The following is a 27,649-nucleotide window of genomic DNA, read 5'->3' as shown; positions in this document are numbered from 1 at the left end:
TTCGAAGAACAGTCTAGCTGGGTATTTCTGGCTAGAGGTTTCTCATTGGGTTACTATCAACAGGTTGGCTGGAATTGCAGTGATGAGGGGTCTTGACCAGGGCTAATGGATGTGTATTCAAGCTCACACATGGGGCTGTTGGCTGGAAGCTTTGGTTCCTCGCTGGCCTCTTAGCTGGAAGCCCTGGCCTTTGACTACATCTTTATGACATGGCGCGTGGCTTCTTCGAAAACACAGGCGCAAAAAGAAGGAGAAAGCAAGAGTGCAAAAGACCACAGACCCTTTTATGGCCTAATCTCTAAAGTCACACAACATGGCGCCCACTTTATTCGTTAGAAGTGAGTCACTGAGTCCAGTCCACACCCAAGAGGAAAGGAAGTAGTTGGACGCCTGGAGAGGAGGGAAATTTGAGTCTGTAAACATTTTCAAACCACCACACACTATACGTAAGGTATTATTATCTCCTGCTGCTTTCCAGATTTTTTTTTTTCCCTATCTTTGGTTTCCATCAGTTGAAGAGAGATGTGCCTGGGTGGTCTTCTTGGTGGTCTTCTTGGTGGTCTCTTTTGGTGTATTGAGCATCTTGGATCTGTGTGTTAAAGTTGGGGCCTTCTAAATGTGATTTCTTCAAAATTTTTTCTTCTCTTTTCCTCCTTATTTTTGAACTCTGATTGATTGTCTATTGCCTATTATTGCCTTTTATATATTCTTCCATGGGTTTCTAAGGATTTATTCATTTTTCATTCCCTTTTTTCTCTCTGGTTTGTGTGTGTGTGTGTGTGTGTGTGTGTGTGTGTGTGTGTTGTGTTTTGGATTGCGTAATTTCTGTGGACTTCTATTCAACCTCACTGCTTTCCCAAGATCTTCTTTTGCACTTGTCCACTGAATTTTTATTTCAGTTTGCGAATTTTTATTTGGTCCTTTTTATACTTTTCATTTCTTCATTCAGATTTCCTGCCTGTTCACTTTTTAATACCAAGATTTCCTTTAATTCCTTCAACATGTTTTCATTCAATTCTTTGAGTTTCTTAGATCCACGTGGGAGTCTTTGAATGCTGAATCCAATATTGGGACATACTGGGAATACTTTTTTTTTTTTTTGCTGGGAATACATTTCTGTTGACTTTCTCATTATGGTCACATACTTCTCTTTCTTTGCATGTCTGATAATATTTAATTTAAAAGTGGGCATTAGAGATATGTTTTAGCAAATCTGGAACCTATTTTATTTCTCTGAGGATTGCCTTTATTTTTTTTCCTATAAAGTGGTCGACCTGCCTGAACCACACTGTGAAATGGGAACCCCTGCCATGTGCGACAGTTGGTGGGTCGACTCCATTTTTAGGTATCCAGTTGCTGTGTTTTTATCCTGAATCTTGAGCAAGGATCTATCCCTGCATCTGTGTAATTTAGTGGCCAACCAAGGATTTCGACCGTTTCTACTCCCATTTTGGCTTCACTGCCTCTGTGGTCGCCTTATTCTTGTATTTCCCCTAAATTTCCAGATGGACCCCGACCACACATTCTGACCTTAGAAACCTCAAAACAGTAAGGTTTTTTTTCTTTCTGCTGCCTAAGCTTTGTGGTAACTGAAGAATTCATCAGTCCAAGTGTGGACTTGCAGAATTCACCAGGATCCATCTGGTTCTCACTGCATTTTCAGCAGTTTCTCTTGAGGGTCCCACAACTACACGCACAGTTCAGCGTCAACCAGAGATTTTGTTGCAGGCTTATTTGGGATCTCAATACTTCTGCTGCTCTCTCGCTTTCATATTTTTCCCTCTAAACTTCCAATTACTCTGTACCATGAATGCCATCACCTGTCTTCTTGAGCCATGGGGGCTGCAGTTATCAATAGTCAAAGAGAAGGGGAGAACGAGACAAGAAAAGAGAGCAAAAGAGGTAGGAGAACATGCCCATAGGTAAGAAGGTGACAACTTGCCGCTCCTACCCGTTTCATTCAAGATTCAAGTAATTCAAGATCAAAGTGCTTCTCGTCTTTGACCTGCCTGTGTTTCTTTTTCAGTGACTTCAAATATTTGTTTTGAATATTTGTGTCCAGTTTTCATAATTGTCTTCTGTGGGAAGATTTGCTCTGCCTCTTTGTACTGCCATTATCAGAAGGCCCACCTTGCAAGAGAGTTTAGGGGAGAGAAGGCCCTAGGCCATCTTTTGATTTCCAGAGACTAAAATGGATCTAGGTAGGCACTATTCAGTTTTCTCAAATGGAAATAAGATGAGGCCTGGGGTCTGGGCACACAAACTCCCCCAGAGGAATCCCTGACTTCATGCCACCCACAGTGACAAAGGACACCCCCATGTCATTGCTTCTCTAGTGTTGGAGACCACAAATTACATACCTGAGAATTTTCACACATTTCTGAATGAATTCACCAAAAATGCAGCTAAATCTGAACAGCGGCCGTAGAAGTAGTTCAGTTAAATCTGAAGCAGGTTCTGCCTTTGTCCTCCATCCTCCTCAGGACTGTGAAGTGACGGGCGTCTCTCACCAACTGATGGCTGTTTGTAGCCTTTGTCAGTGACAGGCCCCAGCTATTTTGTGGGATCTGTCTTATAATCTACCTCCGAGGAGTGTAAACCCCTTGAGACATAACTGCATCGGTGTAATCAAATCCTAGCGAATAACAATGACCAAGCCCAAGGGAAAGTCACGACATCTTATCCCACTTGGGGTCTTCTCTGAATCAAAGTCGTAAAAGGTACACAAGCTCCCACATGAAATGGAAATGGCACGTCTACCTGAAGGCCAAGCCTGGATGCAGAGGCCTTAGCAATCTGCACCAAGGGATGATGGGCAACCCATGTGCCCATCACTGCTTTCCCAAATCCCTGGCCACCGAGGGATGTGACAACAGACGTGCCACCTGAGAAAGAAGCCCGTTCCATGGGGGCACCTCCAGAGGAATGCTGCAGCCGTCCACGGTTGGAAGGTGAGGGCTGACAGCCCACGGCGTTGGAGACTCTGCGCAGCTACCTGACTGGCCACGGAGCACACAAGCTGACGTGGACTGACACACATAGACTTGTGGGCCTTCACTGAGCTGCTGAACAGTCAGGCCACTGGGCCCCTGAATACTGAATTTTGAATGGTACATCACATGGCAAACCCTTTTATAGATGCAGGTTAAACCCCAGACACAAATTCAGACTTCATGTTTGATCTTTCATGCCCATGAGAATGGATTTCTCTGTTTCTATATTTAGAGGCTAAATTATTGGATGGACATTAAAGAGTCGTATCTTTCTATTAAACTGACATTGTCCTTATTATGTGGCCAGTAATGTATTATAATATGGCATACTTCTTCTTGCCTTAAGTCTACCTTCTCAGACAGTAAGAGAGCTTCTCCAGCTCTTTCCTGGTTCGCTTTTCATGGTATTTTTTAACCCCCCTTCTTTTCAACCTACTGCATCCCAGTATTGAAAATGTATCCTTTAAATAGCTTGTATTGGTTTTTTTTCTTTATCTAGCCAGACCATCTTTGTCATTAAACTGGTATATTTAGCTTACTTACTCTCTTCCTTATTTACATAGAGGAAAAAATTAATCTTCATGATATACTCGATGGGATTTTGCAAATCCTAGAGTGTATGTCCATTACCATAGTCATCACATGGCAGAGTTCCATCTCCCATAAATTTCATCTTGTTATATACCCAAACTTGGCAATGATCTGTTCTCCATCCTTCTCGTTTGTCTTTTCTAAAATGTCATGGGAGTAGAATTCTGCAAAGTGTTACCCTTTGAGTTTGGCAACTTCCACTTAGCAACACGTATTTGAGATTCATTCATGTTGTGATAATCAGTATTTCATTGCTTTTACTGTTGAGTAATAGATGTAACACAGTTTGCTTATCCATTCACCTGTTGAAGGACATCTGGACCACAACTGGGAGTGGTAACTAATAACTAATAGTGATAATTAATACATAATAATACATAATACATAATACATAATAATAGTGATAACTAATACAGCTACAAGAACAGTGACTTATGTGAATGTAAGTGTTCAATTCTCTTCGATCAGTGAGAGTGGGTTTGCTAGGTTATAGTGTAAGCACACGTTTAAATTTATGACACTGCCAAACTGTTTTCCGAAGTGGTTGTATCATTTTACACTCACACCAACATATATGAGAGTTCCGGTTGCTCCGTGTTATTGCCAGCATTTGGCACTGTCGGCTTTGGGTGGTGTTTTTTTGTGTGTTTGTTTGTCTTAGATATTGTATGAGGTGTGTAAAAGGATCACACCATGGTTTTAATTTGCACTTCCCTTATGGCTAATGATACTGAGTATTTTTCGTATGCTGTGTTGCCTCCCACATATTTTTTTGGTGCGGTTTTTACCCCTTTGGTGAAGCCTCTATTCAGGTATTTTGCCCATTTTAATTTTTATTTAATGAAATAATTAATTAATTCATTGCTTGTTTAATTAGTTAATTAATTAATTTAAAGGTTATTTATTTGTCAGAGAGAGCACATGAGTGGGGAGGAAGGGCAGAGGGAGAAGCAGGCTCTTCCCTGAGCAAAGAGCCCAATGTGAGACTCGATCCCAGGACGCTGGCATCAAGACTTGAACCAAAGGCAGATGCTTAACCCACTGAGCCATCCAAGCATCCCCAGCTCATTTTAAAAATTGTTTTTCTTACTGTTCAATTTTGAGAATTTTATATATCTTCTGGGAAAAAGTCCTTATTAAAATGTGATTTGCAAGTATTTCTTCTCAGTTTCTCATTTGCCTTTTCATTGTCCTTACAGCACCTTACACAGAGCAAGTGTTTAGTTTTGTTAAAGTCAAATAAATCATTTTGTTCTTACATAGATTGTACTTTTTGTAGTGCATATAAGAACTTTGTCTAATCAAAGATCACAAATATTTTCTTCTATACCTAATTTCTGGCAGTTTCATAGTTGCACATTTTACGTTTAAGTCTACATTCATTTTGAATTAATTTTTATAAAGTGTGAGGTATGGGTAGATTTCCCCTTGTTTGCAAATAACAAATCATTCCAGCACCATTTGTTGAAAAAAATGATCCTTTCTTCATTGAGTTGCCTTTAAAATTTGTCAAATATCCATTTAATGCATTTGTGTGTGTCTATTTCTGTTTTCATCCTCATTATTTCCTTTCTTCTTGCTTTGGGTGTACTTTGTTCTTTTTCTAGATTCCTAAGATGGAAGCTTTTAGACTACTGATTTGATAACTTTCTCTTTTAAAAAAGTGTTTAATGCTATGAATTTTTCTCTAAGCACTCCTTTAGCTATATCCCCCAATTTTGCATATGTTTAAATTGGTCCTAATTTAAAAATTCTTGAGGCATCTGGGTGGCTCATTCGGTTAAGTGTCTGCTTTCGGCTCAGGTCATGATCTCAGGGTCCTGAGATGGAGCCCCACATCAGATTCCCTGCTCAGTGAGAAGTTTGCTTCTGCCCTCCCCCTGACTTGTGCACTCTCTCTCTCTCAAATAAATAAATAAGATCATTAAAAAGAGATTCTTTTGAAACTTCCTCTTTGACCCAGGAATTATTTACAAGTGTGTATAAAATTTCTAAATACATGGAATCTTTGGGAAATAATTCAGTTTTCATTTTCTAATTGAGTCTTACATTGGTCACAGAATATATGTTGCATGATATCTATTTTTTTAATCCTTTAAAGTTTGTTTTATAGTTCAGCATATGGTCCTCTTGGTTAATGTCCCAGATACACTTGAAAAGAGCTATATTCTGCTGTTGTTGAATGTTCTTAATGTCATTTTAAGTTTTCCCTTTTCATCCCTGATAATATTCTTTGTTTTAAAATCTACTGTGTCTAACAGTATACAAGTTTGCTAGGGCTACTGTAATAAAGCACCACAGCTCTGGAGGATAGAAGTCCAAAGTCAAGGTGTGGGCCAGGGTTGGTTCCTTCTAAGGGCTGGGAGGGAAGGTTCTGGTCCAGGATCTCTCACTGGCTTGTAGATACCCACCTTCTCCTTCTCTCTCTCCACATCATCTTTCTTTTTTTTATGTGTCTCTCTGTAAGTTTTCCCTTTTTACAAGGACCCCAGTCATACTGGAGTAGGCCCTACCACAATGACTTCGCTTTACCATGATTACCTCCATAAAGAACTAATCTTTAAATCAGATCACATTCTAAGGTACTTAGGACTAGGATGTCAACATATGAATATGGGGGACTTGATTCACCCATAACAGATAGTAGTACAGGTACTCCATTTTTCTTTTAGTTAGGATTTACATGACATATCTTTTTTCCATTCTTTTAACCTATCTATGTGTGATATTTAAAATAGGTTTTTTTTTGTAGACAGCATATAGCTTGTCTTTTAATTGTCACATTTAGACCACATATATTTAATATAATCATTGATACAGTTGGATTAAAATCTACCATCTGGCTAGGTGTTTTCTATTCCATCTTTTTTTTTTTTTTTGCTTTCTCAGGTAATTTGAACATTTTTTATGATCCTATTTTATCTCCATAATTGACTTATTATGTATTTATAATTGTCCTTATAATTCTTTATTGAATACCCTAAGGTTTACTAATATATCAATAACTAATTAGAGTCTACCTTCAAATACTGTTATAGTGCTTCCCGAATAGTGTTACCTTATAATAATGTATTCCCAAGTCCTCCCGTCCTTGGCTATTGGCATACATTTTATTTTTACACATTGCTACTATTTTTGGCTTTGGATTGTTATCTTTTAGAGAAAGTAAAAATGCAAAAAAAAGATATTTTATTTTACATTTATTTATTGCTGCACTCTTCATGTCTTTATATAGATCCAAGTTTCTCTACACTCTCATATTTCTTTAGCTTAAAGAATTTCCTTTTACATTTTTTATAGTATAGATCTACTGACTCTGAATTCTCTTTCTCTGAGAAAGTCTTTATTTCACCCTCATTTTGAAGGTATCTTTGCTGGCTTTAGAATTCTGAGTTGACATTTTTCTTCTTTGAACACTTCAGAAACATGACTCTTTTGTCTTCTAGCTTGCCTGGTTTCTGACGAGAAGTTTTATGGGACTCATTTTTCTGGCAAGTTGTGCTGGTTGCTGACATGAGGCCTCCGTTTCTCACCCTATAAATCTCCTAAGGTTGCTTGAGTGTCCTTATGCTATGGCTGCTGACAGCCCCCAGAGCAAATGATTTAAGAAAGACAGAGCAAGGAGGAAGCTACAGTTTGTCTTCCATGACCTACTCACAGAAGACACAACCATCATCTCTGTCACATTCTATTTGTTAGAAGAAAGTCACTAAGAGAAGCCCATGCTTAATGGGAGGGAATTAGACTTGGCCTTTTGAGAGGAAGAAAATCAGAGCATCTGTACAATTATTGAAAAACTGCTACAGGGTTTAAAGACCCTCACTCTGGGGGTACCTGGGTGGCTCAGTTAAGTGTCCCACTCTTAAGTTTCAGCTCAGGTCATGATCTCAGGATTATGAGATTGAACCCAGAGTCAGGCTCTGCACTCATTGCGGAGTCAGCTTGAAATTTTCTCCCTCCTCCCTCTGTCCTTCCCCCTGCTCTCTCTCTCTTTAAAATAAAATAAATAAATACAATCTTTAAAAAGCCTCACTCTGTAGGGGCTTGTGAAGTGAATTCCTCGCCCTTGCCCATACCTGTGAAGGTGCTAATATGATTTGAATGCTTCAGTCAACACACTGTTCTTACCAGTGGCCCTTTTCATGGGTGGACACAGTTACCAGGGCTCATAACTGTCTTTTCTTGTCTGAGAAGAAGAAAACATATTTTAAACTCGAGTTTAAATATATATATATACACACACACACATATATATACATCCACACACATACTCCTGAAGGATAAAAGATAATATGTGAACAGTAAATTTATAAAGTCAATAAAATAAAATATCATATAATGTCCTTGTAAACTTAGGGCCGGGTAAACGTTCTTTTGAAAAGACCCCCAAAGTACAAACCAAGTAGGTATGACTACACCAAAATTAAGGATTTGGGTTAGATAAAGGACTTCCTAGTTAAAAAATAACGAGGGATAGATTGGGAGTAGATATTTACGATGTTAAAAAAAAAAAAAAGAAGGATAAAATTTCTTCCAAATCAAAAGAAAAACATGAGAAACCCAGTTCTTAAAATGGCAACAGGAGTTACCAGTTCAGAGAATGGAAAGCTCTGTAGCTATCACGCACAGAAGAGGTGCTTGGCCACGCTAGTGAGCAGAGAAGACCAATGGAGAAAAGCGAGTCTGATGCAACCTTACAGGCATAACATGGGCAAAACCCAGTATGTTGGAAGATGCCAAATTTGGAGGGGGTGGGGGATGGCGAGTCAAGGGAAGTCGGGGCTCCGCCCCGCCCCCGGTCACGTGCTCCCCGGAGCAGGCAGGATCCCGCAGGCGGTGCTCGCCCCTGCACCCACGCGTGGGCCGCCGCCGTGTCTCCCGGCCCCGGCGTCAGAGACTCGCCGCGACCGCCACCTCGAGTCACAGCCTCGCCCTTTGGACTCCAAGGGGAAAATACTCTTCTTGAGACCTTGCTGCCTGGAGAGTCCCCCTGCGCTCATCAGTAACATGAGTGGCCGCGCCCGCGTGAGGGCCAGAGGCATGGCCCGCAGCCCCCGCGCCGTGGAAGCCGGTCGCACCTGTGCCCCGCCATCACGGTCACGGTTGCCATCACCATCGGTGTGTAGGACTCGTGGCGGACAGGGCCTCGCGCTCTCCTCCTCGGTGGCCTTTATGCACACCGCCTTCCTCTGCTTTTACCTCCTCAGCTCTGCTGGGAAGGAGTGGGGGTATCTTCTTCCCGCTGGACTTTGGGTCTTTCCAGGATTTCTCATATTTTTCCCTTCCCGGGAGGTGGGGTGCTTATCTGGGTAGGATAGTCATGTAGATATTTTTGGCCGGTGAAGAGTACTGAAGATTGGAGGCAAGTGCCTTGTTCCTTCTGCTTTCTGAGAGTTTAATTACTTAACTCAGTTTTAAGTCTCTTGGTAAAACTGTTGTACTACCATTGTAGGACATAGCAGCTAATATGATTTGTCTCTCTAATTCCTACGCCCGCATAAGTAATCTCAGACACAGATATGGTTTAGATTAAATCGCTGTTTCTTGATCCACCAGCGTGGGTAGGGCTTCTGGTTACATTTAGGCAAGATTAGATTAAATTGACCGGGGAATCAGCAACTTTTGAGGGATGTTAGGCCGACCTATCAGTATTTGGAGCAGTCTCTTAGACCAGCAGTTCTCAAGTGTGCTCCCTGTGCCTTTACTTTCATGTCATTGTTTTCCCTTGACTTCATGCATTTCTTAGCAGGTCAACATATACTTCTTGAGCCAACAGAAATAGTTACTGTGAAAAGAGGAAATATCAGTGGTTCCCTTGGCCTATCTCTTAAACTAATTTGGGACCCATTTATTCAAAAGAGTCATCACCTGAGCTGGTGACCCAGGTCCTCTGGGCTCAGTTTGTTTTCTTGCTATAAATGTTTACATCGGAGGCCCCATGCGTGGAGGCAGGGGAAGCATGAGGTCCGTTTTCATCTCCGCCACCTTCCCTCTGATGAGTTCCCCGGGGATGAGAATCACAGCTCTGCCTCCTTATACCTCTTATCTAGCTCAGAGTCAAAACTAAAGTTTGATAAATGGGGAAAACTATAGCTGGTCCTTATCCTTTTTTTGTTTTGAATGAACAGTCTCTTCTCATCATCTCTAGCATTTTAAGGACATTAGTTAACATTAGCTGACATTCGTTAACATTAGTTATTGAAGACTTAGGACATGATACACTTCTTATTTTGTGATAACCTTTTTGTTTATGACTTAACATCTTAAATCTAACCAAGCTTTTCTCCGCCCCCCTCCCCCATTTTAGCCTACATCTGTTGATACTGGCAACAATGAAACATCTTCTACCAGTAGCTTCGTGGGAACAAGCAGGATGTCCCAGAGTTGTAAGTGCAGCTTGATCTGCCCTCCCCTGCATCCCATCCCATCCCATCCCATCCCATCTGAATGGAACCGGAGTGACTGCTAGGCTTTACAGCAGTCCACTCACTTCTCTGGCATCTCATTTACCTCTTCTCAGAGGATCCCGTGTGTGTGTTCGGTTTCTTTGGGACCCCAAAACACAGTCTGTCACTGAATTTCCTGATACTCCTTGGCACTTGGGCATCCACAGTTGCCAGGAATCCAGTCTTCTGGTTTTTTCTGTTCACTGAGTAATTCTTTTTTTGTTTTGTTTTTTGTTTAAAGATTTTATTTATTTATTTGTGAGAGAGAGAGCAAGCACAGGCAGACAGAGTGGCAGGCAGAGGCAGAGGGAGAAGCAGGCTCCGTGCCGAGCGAGGAGCCCGATGTGGGACTTGATCCCAGGACGCTGGGATCATGACCTGAGCCGAAGGCAGCTGCTTAACCAACTGAGCCACCCAGGCATCCCTGTTTAGTGAATAATTCTGAAAAATATTCAGAAGTTCTTTATGACATAGAAGTGTCTGTGCCCCATCCTGAAGGGATGGTAGAAACCTACCACCCCAGCTGCTATGCTCTATTCTTTTTTCCCACCATTTGATGGTAGCTGTCTTCACTACAAATCCAGACTGGGACTCAGGGTACTTTTCCACTGGCTACCGCAAGTTGCCACTATCACGATGTGGGTTGGCAAACCAGGGGTTTTCTAGGGCTGCCATGACAAAGTGCTGTAGACTTGGGATAGAAGTGTGGTGTTTCATAATTCTGAAGGCTGGAAGTCCAAGATCAAGGTTCCACAGAGTTGGTTTCTTCTGAGGCCTCTCTCCAGGGCTCATAGAGGGCTGTCTTCTCCCTGTGTCTTCACATGGTCTTCTCTCTGTATTTGTCTGTGACTTTATCTCTTCTTATAAGGACACAGTCATATTGCATTAGGGCTCATGCTAATGACATTATTTTATTTTATTTTTTTAAAGATTTTATTTATTTATTTGAGAGAGAGCCAGCTAAAGAGAGCACGAGCAGTGGGAGGGGCAGAGGGATAGGGAGAAGCAGGCTCTCCGCTGAGTAGGGAGCCTGATGTGGGGCTCGATCCCAGGACCCTGGGATCATGACCTGAGCCAGAAGCAGATGCTCAATAACTGAGCCACCAGGTACCCTCTGGTAACTACCATCTTATGGTAGATTCATTTTTTATAAACCACCTAACATTCTGAAATCAAGAGCAGTGAATGATATGGATAATCTAGTAAGAATAATTTTTAAACATTTTTAAAAATTAAATAAATGTGATTTTCCTGGGTGACTCAGACTCCACAGAAAGGATATGAGCAGTGGTTTTGAGCCAGGGATAGTGTCATTTGAGGGGGTTGCGGTGGCTGTATCAAAGGGTAGTCAGAGTCCTAGAGATTGGTCATACTATTACTTCATAGGAATACTACTATTACGCTTGCTTTGTAGAAATACTCTGTACTTTCCTATTTTCACATTATCTTCAAAGTGCCACGTCATACCCCAACAAACAACATCTCTGTACTTGTTTAAAGAGAAAATGTTCATTTGGAAACAGATTTTCCTTTCACATTTGCCAGAACCTAACAGTAAGTAACTAACATGCCCCACGGTGAAATGCTGGCTTTCATTTTCGAAGGAATGAACTACATAAAAACTGACAGCAGTGTTCTCGGAGTTCTCTTCTCATGACTGAGAGACGTCACAGATTCAGTCCCAATCTGTAAAGAAGTTGGTGTGGACAGTCTTTGTCTGTGAGTGTTCAGGGAGTTATGCAAGAGCTGAAGGAGGGACAGCTGCCCTCCATACCTGTGTGTGGAGGAGGGCATAGGGGATGGGCCTTTCTCTCCTTAACAAAAAGAGGAGAATCAGACTAGATCGAAACATTATGAGGTAGAATTAACTTGTGGTATGTTCTTTCTAACAGCACATATCACGCTTCCTTTACGGTTTTCAGGTTTTAGGCTGAAGACTTCTACATAGTCACGATTATTTTCAGCAGTGTGGGTCGGTTTTCATTAAAGCCACAAAAGTCTGGGCTTCGGTTAGAGACTCAGTTTTGACATAGTAGTTGTTAACAGCATCACTAGAATGAAACATGAGATGTCATGGCATTCTCTTCACATTTTAGGTCAAGACGTTGTATCTTCCGGTGATGCTGGAGGTACTTTCACTGAAAGAGGTGGGAAAATCAGACGGGACTTCAAAGATCTGAGTGTCTGTACCAGAGAGAAATTAGCCCATGTGAGAGATTGCAAAAGAGGTATGGAGTAATCGTGTGACTTACTTTTTAAATGTTACCAAATCGTGCTTAAGGAATTTTAATTTCTAGATCTAAAATAAACAAGTTTACATATTGACTTAAAAGACATTTATTGAGTGTCTGTTATATTTAAAACATTATTTAGACACTAGTTGTTTTAGCCTTAATTCACTCCTTTATTAATAGAAGTAAGAATATTTCCCCTAAACCTATCACTTTTTGAAAGGATTTTCTCCTTACACTTGGGGTAGGGGTTGAAGGATAGGCTCTGTTTCTTTTCCAACAGTTTTCCTATGGGAAACAATAACGTCTCTGGACTTCAATTGTAAAAAGAAAGATCTAGTCAGTTTTGGGAATTTTTAACTATTTTTCAAAGTCCCCCCTGAAATTACACCCAGAATTATGGTCCTATGCATCTTCAGGAAGTTAGGTGTTTTCATTAGATTCTTGAAAGGCTTTGTGACACCCTCCCAAAAGTTGAGAAAAACTCCCTGATGCAGATCAGTTTTCTTCAAGCTTTTTATAACCATGCAAAAAATTAAGGAGTAGATACGTTGTTATCTAGCATACACACAGTACCACAAAAAATGGGAGCCAAGTTTCATGAAAGAATGCTTGCCTTTACTATGTACAAGGCACTCTGGTCAATTCTGTTGCATTCTAGTCATTTCATAAAATGTGTTGGGTCATGTCATATGTTGTCATAACATCAGCTCTAATGGGTCATAATCACAGTGTACAAACACTGGTGGAGGTAATATCCAAGGGTCTTGCCAGATCTGACATTCTAGGATGACTCCTCTTTGTCCATGAATATGAGTAGCTAAAATATACTGCCTTTTCCCAGGATACAGGAGAACAAAAGAAAGCTTTTCTTTTTTTTTTTTTAAGATTTTATTTATTTATTTGACAGAGAGATCACAAGTAGGTAGAGAAGCAGGCAGAGAGAGAGGAGGAAGCAGGCTCCCTGCGGAGCAGAGAGCCTGATGCAGGATCAATCCCAGGACCCTGAGATCATGACCTGAGCTGAAGGCAGAGGCTTAACCTGCTGAGCCACCCAGGCACCTGAAAGCTTTTCTTTAAAATAGCACAAGAATCACTTGCTCCTAACAGATATCTACCATACATAGAAACTGAGGAAATACCAACGCACACATGATGCTCTTTTTCTTTACCACCTTGGGGGCTCATGTTTCCACTTCCTTCATGAAAGGAAGCAAAATAGTGCCCATCTAATAGAATTCCTTTCTATAAGACAAACACTGGATGATTCCCTACAAGGAGAAGTCAGAAGTACCTCCTTTGTGCCCTCCTAGATTCCGTCCTAGAGGGAGCTGATGCCATCTTGAGCACTGAACAACAACTACAATGAGGTCATCCCTGAATTTGTCTGATACACTTTGAAGAAGTGAATAAAAAATTCTGTAGGGGATGGAATTTCTGGAAGCTTACCCATGTCTGCAGAAAAGAAGCCCAGAGACCTTGTCTGTTTTCATGCATAAAAGATGTGTAATTTCTTTCCTTCCCCCGTTCTCCCCTCAATCTCTGAGGGCCTTCCACTTTTCCCTGATTGAACTATTTCAGAATTGTCAGAAGGATGGGTAACTTTTGATTGTCTCGATTTCCAAGGGGTTGGGGGCTGTGCTCATGGTTAGAACTGGACAGCGTCTTTATAATCTAAGAGCAGCATAATTTCAGAGCAGCATCTGAAAATACTGCTTGATTTAATTTGCATTGCACAGACGCAGAGCTGGAAGGCAGGCTCTAGAAGAAATCCTATGACAAGAATGTTAGTATCTTCTCTTAGGTTCTTACAAGGCCTGCTTTACACATGATCACATGATCTCTTTTTAATTCCCGAATGTGTGTGTGTAGGATTCCATAAGGTTAATGGGCGGTAGGTTATGAAAGCTTGTCTTGTGTCACTGAACCAGAACCCTTGCTTTACAACAACAATGATGCACAGGCAAGTAAAAAATCTTAAATGGTGTGATTAATATTAACAAGGTGTGATTTTATTTTGGTGGAAAAAAGTCTTTTTTCTTTGTCTCAGGTTCCAGTGGAGTACCTGTGAAACTGGTCACAAACCTCTTTAGTCTAGATCTGCCCCCGGACTGGCAGCTCTACCAGTACCATGTGGCCTATGTTCCAGATATCGAGTCCAGACGGCTGAGGATTGCTTTGCTTTACAGTCAGGAGGCACTTTCCAGCAAAGCAAAAGCATTTGATGGCACCATCCTTTTCCTCTCACAAAAGCTGGAAGCAAAGGTACAGTAGGGTTACATTTTACACCTACACATATGTATGTACGTACACTCACCCGAGTATAGTTAAGAGGTTAGTTGATTGTTATTACAGTTGGAATGAGTGTCTCACTCCTTTACTCTGTCCTGTCCCATGCCTGAGAGCAAAAAGACTTCCTAATTAAGATCTCATCAGTAATTGATTTCTTAATTAAGAAGCTGATGATGTGGCATTTAAAAAATAAGAGCTGTATTACAAACACTGCCTTTTTAAATACAGCAATTTTTTTTTTTTTTTTTGCAAAGTGTCCTTGAAATAGGCCTCCTTTTAAACTTTTCCCAAATAGGCAAGACTTCAACAAACACCATTTAGCCTATGGCTTCAGAGCCTTAAATTTGTTCTTTTGCTCCTGCACAATTGTACCTGTGTGTCAGGTTATATTAGAGATTATATCAATTTCTAATTTGAAAGCTGTCATTTATTTCATCATATAAAATGTGAGTTATTGATACCAATTCTAAGGATTTTTTTAATGGTGTGATCACTGGATATGGCGGTCGCATGATTCATATTCCTTTATCCATGTTTTTGTACATTCAGCATTTTCAGTCCCAAAATATACAGTTTTTGATGCCTTTAATCATATCTGTTCTAAGGCAGTTTTAAATTACTACAAGGAAAAAAGAACCAGTGTCTTTATAAAAAATTAAAGTAGAGCATCGAATTAAAACTTTATGTTTCTATCCCTGAGAAACCTTAATCTTTAGTTCAACATTTTGGACAGGATGGTACAAGGCATAAATTTAAATTTCTAGACTCCATATAAATCTCTGCGAATTTCCTCAAGAAATGCATTTCTGAGCACTCTTGGGGCCTTTATCTTTTTATGAGAGTCTAAGATTTACATGAGCTGCTTGAGTGATTATTTTCTCTGGATATGGAATTAAAAAATCATACCATAGGCTTAAAATGTAGAGACTTGGAAAATCTGGATCTGTAAATTTAGAAACATTTTAATTCGTCGTAAATCCTTATTGATCCTTCAGGGTTTCGTCCTATGACCAGACATCGATAGCAGACTAATATGGTGCCTCTCATACTTAAATGCTGTATTTCAAGTGTATTGTTATCATTAAGGATTATCTTGTTCTTGTTGATACATCTGCAGTAACAGTGAATTAAATATGTTAATATTATCCCCCCCCACACACACACCATGAGTGGTCCAGCTTTCTTTGATTGAACCTAATCAAAATGGAGAAATTTTACTCTACAGATGCTCCGAATAAACATATTATTTGTTTCTCATTCAAAATGAGCATGTAGTATGCACCTTGGGGATGGTATCTAATAAAGAGGCAGGTGAGTAAAGAGTGTAAAAACACTGTTAGATCGTGGATCATGTGGATGGCTCAGTGAGTTAAGTGTCTGCCTTCGACTCAGGTCATAATCCCCGAGTGCTGGGATAGAGCCCCTGCTCAGCAAAGAGCCTGCCTCTTTTTCTGTGCATTCTCTCTCTCTCAAATAAATAAATCTTAAAAAAAAAAAAAGGTAGTGGGACAAATCAGGGTTGTTGACTTTATTTCCCAGGTTTCAACAAAAATGTCTTATATCTTATCGCCCTATGGCCTGCCTACCCAGTGATAGTGAGATAGAAATAGTAGAAATAGTGTCAAAACAAACATGTTACTGTGCTCACCTTTTTATTCACCTTCACAGTGACTCAGGCTTAATCCTACACTCCCATCCATCCTCTGCACACTTTGTAGGATCCCTGTTTTTGTTGAGCGAGACCCTGCACTCACGCATTCATCACAGCCCCCCAGAGTGCGGTTCTAGAAGTCCTAGTCGGCTGCTTCCTGGCCTTCCACTGTCTTGCAGACTCCATCTGTGTATCTGTGGCCACCATGTGGCCTGCTCTCACTGGTCACATCTAGCTGCCACTCCTAGCATTCATTCTGCCCTTAGAGCCTGCGGTGTGATTTCAGGGTGCTGGCATCATTGAGGTAATGACAGATAAAACACGGCTCGTGTCAAATCATTTCCACTCAGTAGGAAAGTTACTGATGACCAAGTACAGGGCGAGGTTATTTACAAATGAATACGGTACAAGATTACATTTCACCAGTACCTGCTCTTCCAGGCTCTTTATCTGTGCGCTCTTCTCTTGCTCTCACTTAATCCTCTCAACACCAGGATCCCCAGACAAGAGGACCGGGAGGAGCAAGGGCGCAGTGATAGGAGGCTGGGGAGGGGAGGGGCATATTTTAGAAACTTCTGATTGTTCAGGTTTAGCTAGGAAGGAATGACGTTGTGGCTCCAAAGGTAGGGAGAATCTTAAATGTCCTGCTGGGGGATAGGGACCGTCCTCCATGGAGCACTGAATCCTCTGAGAGAGTGCTTCTCTGCTAGATTACGTTTACTTGATCACATCCTGCTGGACGGTTGACGGGAGAAAATGGAAAGATTAATAAAGAGCCACTGGAGTCATCTGGGCAGAAGTCAAAGGGGCTTGAACCAAGGGACAACGCCCTGCAATTTATTTAACCTTCCTGCGTGTGTGTGCTGTGGGATAAAGATGAGATCCATGAATTATCCCATTTAATCTTCACAACACTGGGACTGAGGCGAGATGTTCTCCTATTTTAGAGATGGAGAAGGGTCTTAAGGAATAGAAGTGACTTGCTCTGTGTCACACGGGCTGCAAGAGGCAGAGAGCAGGTACTCCAGGGTTTGTCCAATTCCCAGTCATGTCCTCTTAAGCCCTAGTGGTAAGTAACTGGAGCAGTGGAAGCCGATGAAAGACATTGTTGGTGTAGAAGTGCTAAGTCCGCCAACCAGACGACCATGAGGTGGCTGCTTGGTTGAGAAGTGAAAGCACAGTCTGACGTAGCCTGGGACGGGAAGCCTGGGGGGTCGTGGGCAAGAACAAACACAGGAACCCAAGAGGAGTTGGCGTCTGGCCGGGGAGGTGCAGGGAGCACTGAGAGTTTGCTTAGAAGTCTCCGAGGAATGCAGTTCCTGGATGGCAGTGTGAGGGGGGACCTTTGCTGCCACCTGCCCGCCAGCCCCTCGGCCCAATGTCCTTTGTTGTCTGAAGCCTTTGTCCTGAAATCCCCACAGCGGTTTAGAAGTATCTCACCTCTTTTGCCTGCTAGACTTCTCCCAGGTGTTGATGCGCTCTTCCTACAGCTCTTCACCTCTGACTTCTCACAAGTTGAATAAGCAATCACCTTAGTGGAGTACTTCACCCCCCGTGGAAGGAGTCATCTGTCTGTGTCCATGCAATGAGCCATTCCTGCCCTACATTTCTGTTTCGGCCTGAAAGTGATTACAAGTACAGTGTAGCTACAGAAAGTAGGGATAAAATACTGGCTAATGAACTGGCCTCTTCTGATTCCTTAAACCTTCCTGAAAAGTCCTTGGTCATTGGTTTTTATTGTCTGATTTGGTCACTCTTTTATTCCAAAAGCCTGTACCAAGTCCTGTCTGGTCTGGCAAACTTCATATCTCGTTGAGTAGCTGATATAGAAACCGGTTCATGCGATTATTCTATTATTAGAACATTGTTTCAGATTATAAGAAACATACAGATTTCTCTAGACCTTTCAGAAGTTAGTAGATTTCCTGTGTGTTTTAATGCCTGCTGATTTCTTCCCCATGTTTACTTGCCCTCTCCCAAATTCCCTCTCCTTACCTTTCTTTTCTGCTTTTCTGTTTTTTTAAAAAGGATTTATTTTATTTACTTGTCACACAGAGAGAGAGAGCACGTGCCCCGTGTGCAAGTTGGGGGGAAGGGCAGAGGGAGAGGTGAAAGATTCCTCAAGCGGACTCCCCACTGAGCATGGAGTCCCACTCGGGCTCCTTCCCAGGACCCTGGGATCATGACCTGAGTCAAAATCAAGAGTCAGATGCTGAACCAACTGAGCCATCTGGGTGCCCCTCCACTTTTCTGTTTATGAATAAACTTTTGAGAGGCCTCTGGAATCCATGAACCCAGGATGGGCTGGACAGTGCACTAATAGGCTTCTGGGTGTCAGTGAACCACCTGAAAGTGGGTACAGCGTTGTGGTATACACGTACGTGCAGCTTTCATGGGACAACGCCTTTAACTTTTATCAGACTCTCCAAGTAACTTGTGACCTGCTCCCCAACCTCAGCTAAGTAAGGTCAAGAAACACTTTATCTTTGGATCAAGTCTCTGTATCCTAAGTCTGATTTTGATTCTCCATTAAGAAGTTAGAGAAGGGGGCGCCTGGGTGGCTCAGTGGGTTAAGCCTCTGCCTTCAGCTCAGGTCATGATCTCAGGGTCCTGGGATCGAGCTCCGTATCGGGCTCTCTGCTTGGCAGGGAGCCTGCTTCCTCTCCTCTCTGGCTGCTGCTCTGCCTACTTGTAATCTCTCTCTCTCTCTCTCTCTCAATCTGTAAAAAAGAAAAAAAAATTTAAAAAAAAAAAAAAGAAGAAGTTAGAGAGGTGGGGTGCCTGGGTGGCTCAGTGGGTTAAGCCTCTGCCCTCCGCTCAGGTCATGGTCTCAGGGTCCTGGGATTGAGCCCTGCATGGGGCTCTCTGCTCAGCGGGAAGCCTGCTTCCCCCTCTCTCTGCCTGCCTCTCTGCCTACTTGTGATCTCTCTGTCAAATAGATAAATAAAATCTTAAAAAGAAAAGAGAAGTTAGGAGAGGGATGCCTGGGTGGCTCAGTCGATTAAGCAAGCGACTGCGTTGGGCTCAGGTCAAGATCCCAGAGTTCTTGAATCCAGCCCTGGGCGAGGCTCTGTGCTCAGCAGGGAACCTGCTTCTCCCTCTGCCTCTGCCTGCCTTTCCCCCTGCTTGTGCTCGCTCTCTCAAATTAATAAAATCCTTACCAAAAAAAAAAAAGGAGAGAGAAGTGTTGCTTTTCTAGGATTAGCAAGATAGGAAAAGCCTGCAAGTGCAGTGTGATTAGATTATTACATGCTAACACCTGCAGTTCTGTTTGTTAATACATATTAAATTGTGACGGCTGTGTTGTCTCTGATTCTTCACACTTGCAGATGATCTAGCGTGCACATTAAGTACATCTTTTCCCAGGTCACCGAACTGTCCAGTGAAACTTCGAGAGGCAACACTGTACAGATGACTATCACTCTGACAGGGGAGCTGCCGGCAAGTTCCCCCGTGTGCACCCAGGTCTTCAGCATCATCTTCAGAAAGTGAGGCGCCTCCCACAGCACTTTAGTTGAGGCTAGCAATGCCGTTCGTGGTATATACATACATATACATACAAGTCTCGTGCTTTCCTGTAGCTGTGTGGTGATGGGCCCCGCAGTCCCTCACAGCCTCTCACTGGCTCCCGCCTCATCATCCAGCGCTCTCTGTGTTGGGACAAAGGGTTGTAGGGTCTCAGTGGTGGCAGAGCTGGAGTGGGGAAGGGTTGGGTGGGGTTACTTTTTCTCTCCCTTTTTTTTCTGTACCCTCTCCTGCCCTCCCACCCAGGCTGAAAAATCAGGGATGTCTGGGTTTGTCATGAAAGATTTGTTATTCTCCAACATCACCCGCGCTCTCTGCTCTCCCTTCCCCCCAGCCCCCTGCCATGTGAACCCCTGGGGCAGAAGGAGGGTTGTGACATCACTGTCCAGTGTCCTAAGTGATGTGAGGATCACTTGCCTCTCGGAGGTCATCTCAGGGGTTGTTGGGTGGATCTCCATGAAATGTTGGTTTCTTGGCCCCTCACTCAACCTAGTAAAGAGAATTTCAAGAGTGGGACCTGAAATTCTCATTTTTAGCACGTTTCCTGGATGACAAGTGGGAACACAGAGACTTGTAAACCAGTATTTTCCACGCTCCTGGTTGGACCAGCAAGAGGATATGTTCAAAAAGCTTCGGCGCCAGCGCTTTGCTTAATAATGGCCTCTGGACGGAGGAGTTTGGGTTTTGCTGGGTGGGATACGCAAAAGGAATACACCCCCACCCCCAGATACATCATTTCTTAATTCTAGTCAGACGTCTTGCTAAATAGCTTTAGATGGTATTCAGTGTTGGAGGCCGAGGCTCAGTGACATTTCGTAGCCCAAATCCTGCAGTTGTAACCTGTGTTTCCTGACTTGAAACGCTTACACTTCCGCCATGCAATGGGCAGCCTCAGGACAGTGATGTGTCCTGTTCCAGAGGTGGCCAGGCTTAGTTGCTGAAGAGGCAGCAATGCTATGTAGCCTCATTAGAAACAGCCTCCCAGGAGCGCCTGGGTGGCTCAGTGGGTTAAGCCTCTGCCTTTGGCTCAGGTCATGATCTCAGGGTCCTGGGATGAGCCCCGCATCTGGCTCTCTGCTCAGCAGGGAGCCTGCTTCCCTTCCTCTCTCTGCCTGCCACTCTGCCTACTTGTGATCTCTGTCAAATAAATAAATAAAATCTTAAAAAAAAAAAAAAGGAAAGAAACAGCCTCCCATCTCAAAACAGGGAAGAGGCCAGAAAACCTTCAAACATGGCTTGCCTTACCCCCTCCATGCTAACCAGAATGTTACAACCACAGTCATATTGTGACCACGTATTTATCATTGCAGTTACATGCAAACAGACAAAAGTAATTTCTGTTATCATTCTCAAATAGAAAGAAGTCATAGTCCTTATATATATACTCAGAGGTATATTTAGCTTCTAAACCCTCCAGTGCCGGAAGAATGAGAGTTCTATAGTTCCGACATATTTTTATCATACATTCAGCATGGGGACAAACGTAGAATTGTACTGTTACTAACTGATGTCGGCCAGAGATTTAAAAAAAAATGTATACTTGCAGGATCTTTAAAAAGTTGGCCATGTACCAAATTGGACGGAACTTCTATAAGCCTTCTGAGCCGGTGGAAATTCCCCAGCACAAGTAGGTTTATTTCTATTTTCTGTTACCCTGAAATTGTTACAATGTGAAGAATGTAATTTATGATGCAGTATTACACATCATGCCCTCCTGCGAGAGAGTCTGTGTTATGAAAAATAAGGATTTTTTACATTTTCAACTTTTTTATAGAATGGAGAACATCAGTGTGAAGCTAGCAGCCTGTTTTCTTCTATTAGCATGCTAGATTATTATCATAAATCCTAGAAGGAATTCAGAAACTGCATTTTCTGCGTGTGACAAGTAATAATGAAGGCAGAGTAAGCAGGATGGTGTCACACCATGTAGTTAAAGCCGTTTTCTTGTCGGCAGGAAGTTAGCACAGCCAGAGTGGTTGACATTGGGTAAGCAGAGGTCAGACAAACAAGTCAGCTACACGAAACTGGAATTTCCACTCTAAATGGGAAGTAGGTGTTTCAGGTTAGGTCATCCATCAGCTGTGTCTAGAACGGGTTGTTAGCTCTCCCAGATATGCGGTCAAGCTAAAGACAGAGAGGCAGTTGGTAGCCCAAAGACAGATATCTAAACGCAGGAAGGAGTGCAGAAGGTAGAAAAGGAGGGGGATAGGCTGTTTCGCCTTGTGCCAGGTAGGGGGGACATGGTGGGATTTCCGTATGGTAAGTCAGTGTGGCACAGCAGTCTGTGTAAAGCATCCTGTCCGTCCTTGTCACTCGTCCCCTGCCATGGACAAGCCCCTCTTGTGAGCTGGAGTTGGCACAGGGCATATGTTTGTCCTGAAGCCTGGCTCACGAGCACCGTGAATTAAGTCCACAAAATAAACTGAAGTAGTTCTTAAAAAAATATTTGCTCTTTCTTTCATGTCATTTCTGTTAAGTTTTCCTTAGGCAGGACTTCAGTCTGTGATAGCCCTAGATGTGGACGGGGGCTGTAGCCTCTGCTACAGTGTCCCTTGTGTCCTTGTACGTGATACTATCTAGATGACTGCTTGCTCTCATGAGGTCTATACACTGTCTATGCCATCGAGTCTGTGTGCTTTTCTGAACCCAGAGGTTTTCACGCTGGGATAGAACAGATCCGGTCCAAAATGTCAGTAGTGCCAAGGTAAATTCCTCCTGCTCTGTGGGCATGTAATTCTCATAAATGTATGTTTAAAGGCACTCCAGCTAAAAATAACTAACATTTTAATCAGCAACTAGAAGGAATCAGACGGAAGAAAAGTAGTTTCGTAAAATCTAGAAAGTTGGAATGTAAAATCAGCACTTAAAAATGGTGATTGTTTCATGATACGACATTTCAAATATGTATTTTTCAATATTTATTTATTTGAAGGTTGTCCCTTTGGCCTGGGTTTGCTATTTCTGTGTCACAGTTTGAAAGCAGGCTCCTGTTTACTGCTGACGTGAGTTATAAAGTACTCCGGAATGAGACTGTTCTAGAATTCATGACTGGTATCTGCCAGGAAACTGGTATGTCCTGCTTTACCCAGATGTGTGAAAAACAGCTGCTTGGGCTCATTGTGCTCACAAGGTAAAAGCCTGCATTTAAAAAGCTTTACCCTAGGGAATGCATTCTTTCTGCCTTCTGGCAACAGGAATAGCATCAGGGCCGAGTCCTGAGATCTGATCAGTTTACCCATCTGTTTAGATGTGGCCGTACTGGGTTGACTGGGGTTCGGACTTCCTGGAGTGGCCTTCGGGGAGCCTCCACCATAGGACAGAGTCCTGTGTTAACGCTTGCTGCACCCCTCCCCCACCCCGGGGTAGTTTGCATTTGGCTGCTTCAGTAGCTCTGCCTGGATTTTCAACCTGGAATTTTGACTTTCTCCTTGACAAAACGCAGCTCCAACAGTACTGCTTTTCTGCAGCCTTCCTCTGGCCACTCAGTTAAAATACTCCGTTCCCTCCCCTGTGATGTGCCGGTGGCACACTGCTCATAGCCAGCCTTTCATAGCCATTTTATTTTGTTTTATCACATCACAGGAGAGAACATTAGGTCCACGACCCCTCTTATCTGGAAGGGTCTGAGATCTTTAAGGCTGAGACCTTTCCAGTCCCTAGACTCTCCTATATATAATTTTCCCACAGTGCAAATTGAACTGAATTAAACACAAATTAGGTTACTTCCTGAGTACCAGAAAGTCACCGTGTACTGCTGTTAGTCCACAGATCATTCTTTTAGAGGACGTGCTAGCCTTCTAATCTGGCTTGGAATTGCCACTTAATGTTGTTTTTCTGGGTTATTCAGCTGGGAGGTGGGCCTGGTCGAATTAGCCTCCTGTCCTCTTAGCCTCCTGTCATGATCATCGTGAATTAGTATATTGCACTGTTCCAAAGTAACCTTGCAAAGTACCAAGAGCCCAAGAGAAACCTGACAAGGAGGTTTTTGCCCCAGGGCTGGGGCGGCGTATGAAGACACCACATGCCACACAGAGCTGCAGGGTAGAGAGAGCTTAGAAGGATTTTAACCAATCTCCTTGGCAGTTCCACTAAGGGCAGCCCTAGATGGGAGATTAAGTGGGGTACTCGAATTGCATGGTTCATCAGCCTTTTTTGGGTGTCTTTTCTTTCTTTTTCTTTTCATTCCTTTTTTCTTTCTTCCTTTCTAGATTGATTTATTCATTTAAGAGAGAAAGAGCTGAAGTAGGGCAGGGTGAGGGAAAGGGAGATGGAGAGAGAGAATCCCCAAGCAGACTCTCCACTGAGCACAGATCCTGATGCGGGGCTCGATCCCAGGACCCTGAGATCATGACCTGAGCTGAGATCACGAGATGGACCCTTACCCGATTGAGCCACCCAACATGCCCCTTGTTTGGGTGCTTTTTATCAGAACTATCTGGGAGCTAAAAAACTGAATGACACCAGAAGCTGATGGCAAAGTTTTGAGCAATGCTTCAGCCTTTGAACTTATAGGAATAATTTATAGTGAAGTTACGGTGTCTTTCAGTGAGAAAGATTGTGGTCTAATGACTTTCTCACCAGTTTTGTTGAAACGTGGAGGCTTTCCTGTATTCTGAAGAGTTAATGAATGCTCTTCTCAGATAAAAGCTGATCATTAGGGGCACCTGGGTGGCTCAGTGGGTTAAAGCCTCTGCCTTCGGCTCAGGTCACGATCCCAGGATCCTGGGATCGAGCCCCACATCGGGCTCTCTGCTCAGTAGGGAGCCTGCTTCCTCCTCTCTCTCTCTGCCTGCCTCTCCGCCTACTTGTAATTTCTGTCTTTCAAATAAATAAATAAAATCTTAAAAAAAAAAAAACTGATCATAAGCGAAAAAAAAAGACTACTTGTGTATTACTATTGTAATTTCTGAAAGTTAGGAGTCTAATACTTTGAATTATAACTGTAGTGAAATAGCCACTTTGTCTTGTATGATTTGGGGAAAACGTTGAAAGATTCCTTGCATTTCCCAGATACAATAACAAAACCTATCGCATTGATGACATTGACTGGTCGGTGAAGCCCACACACACCTTTCGGAAGAAGGACGGCACTGAGGTCACCTACGTGGATTACTATAAACAGGTTGGACTTTTTTACTTTACCCTCATCTCCCTTCCTCTTATCTCAGAGAAGTCTCCCTATTCCTTTCCAAATCAAACAAGTCTCCGGAACCGTCAGGCTGAGTCTGTTTCTGACACCATTCTTCGACTTGTCCCTTCCCCTCCGTCCCCACCTTCCCTGGCTTGGCTCAGACTCTCCTCCTGTCTCCTGTTGCCCTGCCTCCTGTAGCCTGGGGCATTTCCCTTCAAAGCATATCTGATAATATCACTTCCCTGCTTAAAACATTTCTGTGGCTCTCTAGTGCCTCAGGGACTGGATCTGAGCTCCCGGGCAGTGCCCTTATGTGCCCTTATGATCTGGCGGCTCCTTTTCCTGACCTCCTCTCTTACCACTTCCGCTTCCTTTGTATGTTCCGCTGTGTTTCCCCTTTGTTTGAGGTTCCTTCCATCAGTTACTCCCCTTCACAGCCGGCCAATCACTGACCACCCTCCCCTCCTCGGCTCAGCTGTCCACTCTTTTGGGACCTCCAGGCGCTCTCCCTAGGGGTCCCTTCCTGCATTTGGCGGCATCACATTGTCACGGGCAGGATGCAAAGGGTCTTTTTTTTTTTTTAGAAGAGTACTGTATTTTTTTTTAAAGATTTTATTTATTTATTTGACAGATAGAGATCACAAGTAGGGAGAGAGGCAGGCAGAGAGAGAGAGAGATTGGAGGAAGCAGGCTCTCTGCCAAGCAGAGAGCCCGATGCGGGGCTCGATCCCAGGACCCTGGGATCATGACCTGAGCCGAAGGCAGAGGCTTTAACCCACTGAGCCACCCAGGCGCCCCGCAAAGGGTCTTTTTTCCCTCCAGAACTTGGAGCTCTTTATTCCCGGATACCCAGGTCTAGCCCAGCACCTTGCACGGAGTACTTACTCTGACTTTTGCTGATGGAGTCGACTCCCTCGGGAGCTGGATTCATCGGCATCTCCATGACCTCTGCCCCACCTTCCATCCACAGTTCCTCCCAGAGGCTCCTTCTCTTTGAGGTATAATCGTATTTCAGTCTCCAAAATCTCACAGATGTTTCGGAAACAAGAACAAACACATAGCAAGAACTCTGCCTTTCTACACCCTTAAGAAAAGGTTTTTTTTTTCCTCTTTAGCTGATTTCTTTGGAAGGTCATCTTCACCTCTCCTGTTCTTCCTCCCTGAAACCTCGGTAGTCTGGCATCTGCTCTGCTGCTGTGGAAATAGCTCTCTGAAGGTCAAATTCAGCTGCCGTTCTTATTCTGAAGGGCTTTTGGTGGCCCTTGACACCAGTGAGCCCCCCCCCAGCTGGAGCTGCTCCCTTCCTTGACTGGGGGGCTCATCCCTGGTGGCTCTCCACCAGATTTTGTTCTTGTCTCAGCCTCCTTAGCTGTTTCCCCTTCCTTTTCCCCCACATGTTAAATGCTGTTACTCACCATAGCTCCCTCCTGAGGGGTCTGATCTTCTTATCCTGAGACCTCACAAATGGACTTTTTCCTTGCCCTCATTCTTAAATTACAGACTCATCTCCATTTTCAGACCACATTTGCAGGGATGACCCACAGGGATCTCAGAATAGCATCATGCATGCTGAATTTGTTGTCTTTCCCACTCCCACTTCTCCTTGGGAATTCAGCCCCTTGCTGCCTTCCTCTTCTTATCCTCACCTGCTCATTCACTCATCACCGACAGGAAGCCTTTCCCCTCTGCACTTGGATCCTCCCTGGAACCCAGCCCCGGACCCCAGCCCTGTTACCCCTGCAGGAATGCAGGACACCTCACAGATTGCCATCTGGGGGATTTGGGTCACCCCTTTATGGTGTCCTCGCCCCAGCAATCTTCACTGTGACCTACCATCCTCACTGCCACCAGAGAGATCCTCCTGAAATACTGCCCAGGAAGGTGGTTAAGAGCATTAACGGTGGAGTGATGTAGTCCTGGCTTGGCCGTGACCTTGAGCAAAACACTGAACTTGGAGTGTCCTATGTAAAAGGGAGCCATTGATCTGCCTTCGCGGTGCGGCTGAGCACTGAGTGAGTTGAGCGTGTCTACAGACCTCTCAGGCCCGTACCTGCATGTGGCGAGCTCCGGACACATGGAGGAGACCCGCCCCTCTTTCCCCAGCCTCCCCTTCTTCCTCTCTAGCATCAGGCCCTTTCATCTCCTCTCATCTTTCAGCTTCACGTCTCCCCACCTTGCCACCAGGCACCCCATGCTGCCATCCCCCCATCCACTTGCTGCCACTAAGCATTTCTCAGCCTTCGTTCATGTTTGCTAGACGTCCGCACAAATCCACGCTGTGCTTTTCCCCTTCAACACCAGCTAAAACCCTAGCTTCGAAGTCAGCTGTCACCTCATCAGTGAAGTCCTCTATGACCCCGCTTCCTGTCACACTCACAGAAGAGCTAGCCGTTCTCTGAGCATTTGTTCCACGCAACACACATTGCTTCTAGAATGTCTTCCTTGTAGAACAGGGATGGCGTTTAGCTAACCCGAGATGAATAGCGCTTACCAAAGCGTCTTGTGCATGACATGCTCCATATGTGTTTGTTTATTAAACACCAAGTTTGTTGAACATTTGGGTTTTTTCTTGCCTGAGTAAATGTGTTCCTTGAACAGAGGTATTTTTAGGATCTGTGACATTCTGAGAAGGGAATCGTGGTAACATCCTACTCACTTTCTTTGTAATGAGTTGTGGCTTACTCTATATTTATTGTAATTAGGGAGAAAAAGAAATGAATTGTGTCAATTCTAGAATGTCTCAGGGAAGGAGCACTAAATTACTATGTAACCAGCTCTCACAGTGATCT

The 27,649-nt window shown here is 43.4% G+C and overlaps 1 protein-coding gene across 5 annotated transcripts in view; it reads left to right on the top strand.

The window, feature by feature from the left end:
- PIWIL4 (piwi like RNA-mediated gene silencing 4) overlaps nucleotides 1-27,649 on the top strand; it is a 77,561-nt gene that overhangs the window by 25,001 nt on the left and 24,911 nt on the right. For 4 of the 5 annotated variants that reach the window (XM_046015611.1, XM_046015608.1, XM_046015609.1 and 1 more), the window contains 7 exons: nucleotides 9,892-9,970; nucleotides 12,127-12,258; nucleotides 14,312-14,526; nucleotides 19,571-19,692; nucleotides 21,276-21,356; nucleotides 22,662-22,859; nucleotides 24,740-24,851. In XM_046015611.1, the coding sequence (XP_045871567.1) occupies nucleotides 9,958-9,970; nucleotides 12,127-12,258; nucleotides 14,312-14,526; nucleotides 19,571-19,692; nucleotides 21,276-21,356; nucleotides 22,662-22,859; nucleotides 24,740-24,851 (873 nt within the window). In that variant the 5' untranslated portion in view covers nucleotides 9,892-9,957. Of the gene's footprint in view, nucleotides 1-8,365; nucleotides 8,703-9,891; nucleotides 9,977-12,126; nucleotides 12,259-14,311; nucleotides 14,527-19,570; nucleotides 19,693-21,275; nucleotides 21,357-22,661; nucleotides 22,860-24,739; nucleotides 24,852-27,649 lie in introns of those variants that run through there. The other variant, XM_046015612.1, reaches the window with a different exon arrangement.

Source organism: Meles meles, chromosome 8, assembly GCF_922984935.1.
Source record: "Meles meles chromosome 8, mMelMel3.1 paternal haplotype, whole genome shotgun sequence".
Lineage (NCBI taxonomy): Eukaryota > Metazoa > Chordata > Mammalia > Carnivora > Mustelidae > Meles > Meles meles.
The sequence above is the reverse complement of the archived record's forward strand: the minus strand, read 5'-3'. Positions and strand labels throughout refer to the sequence as shown.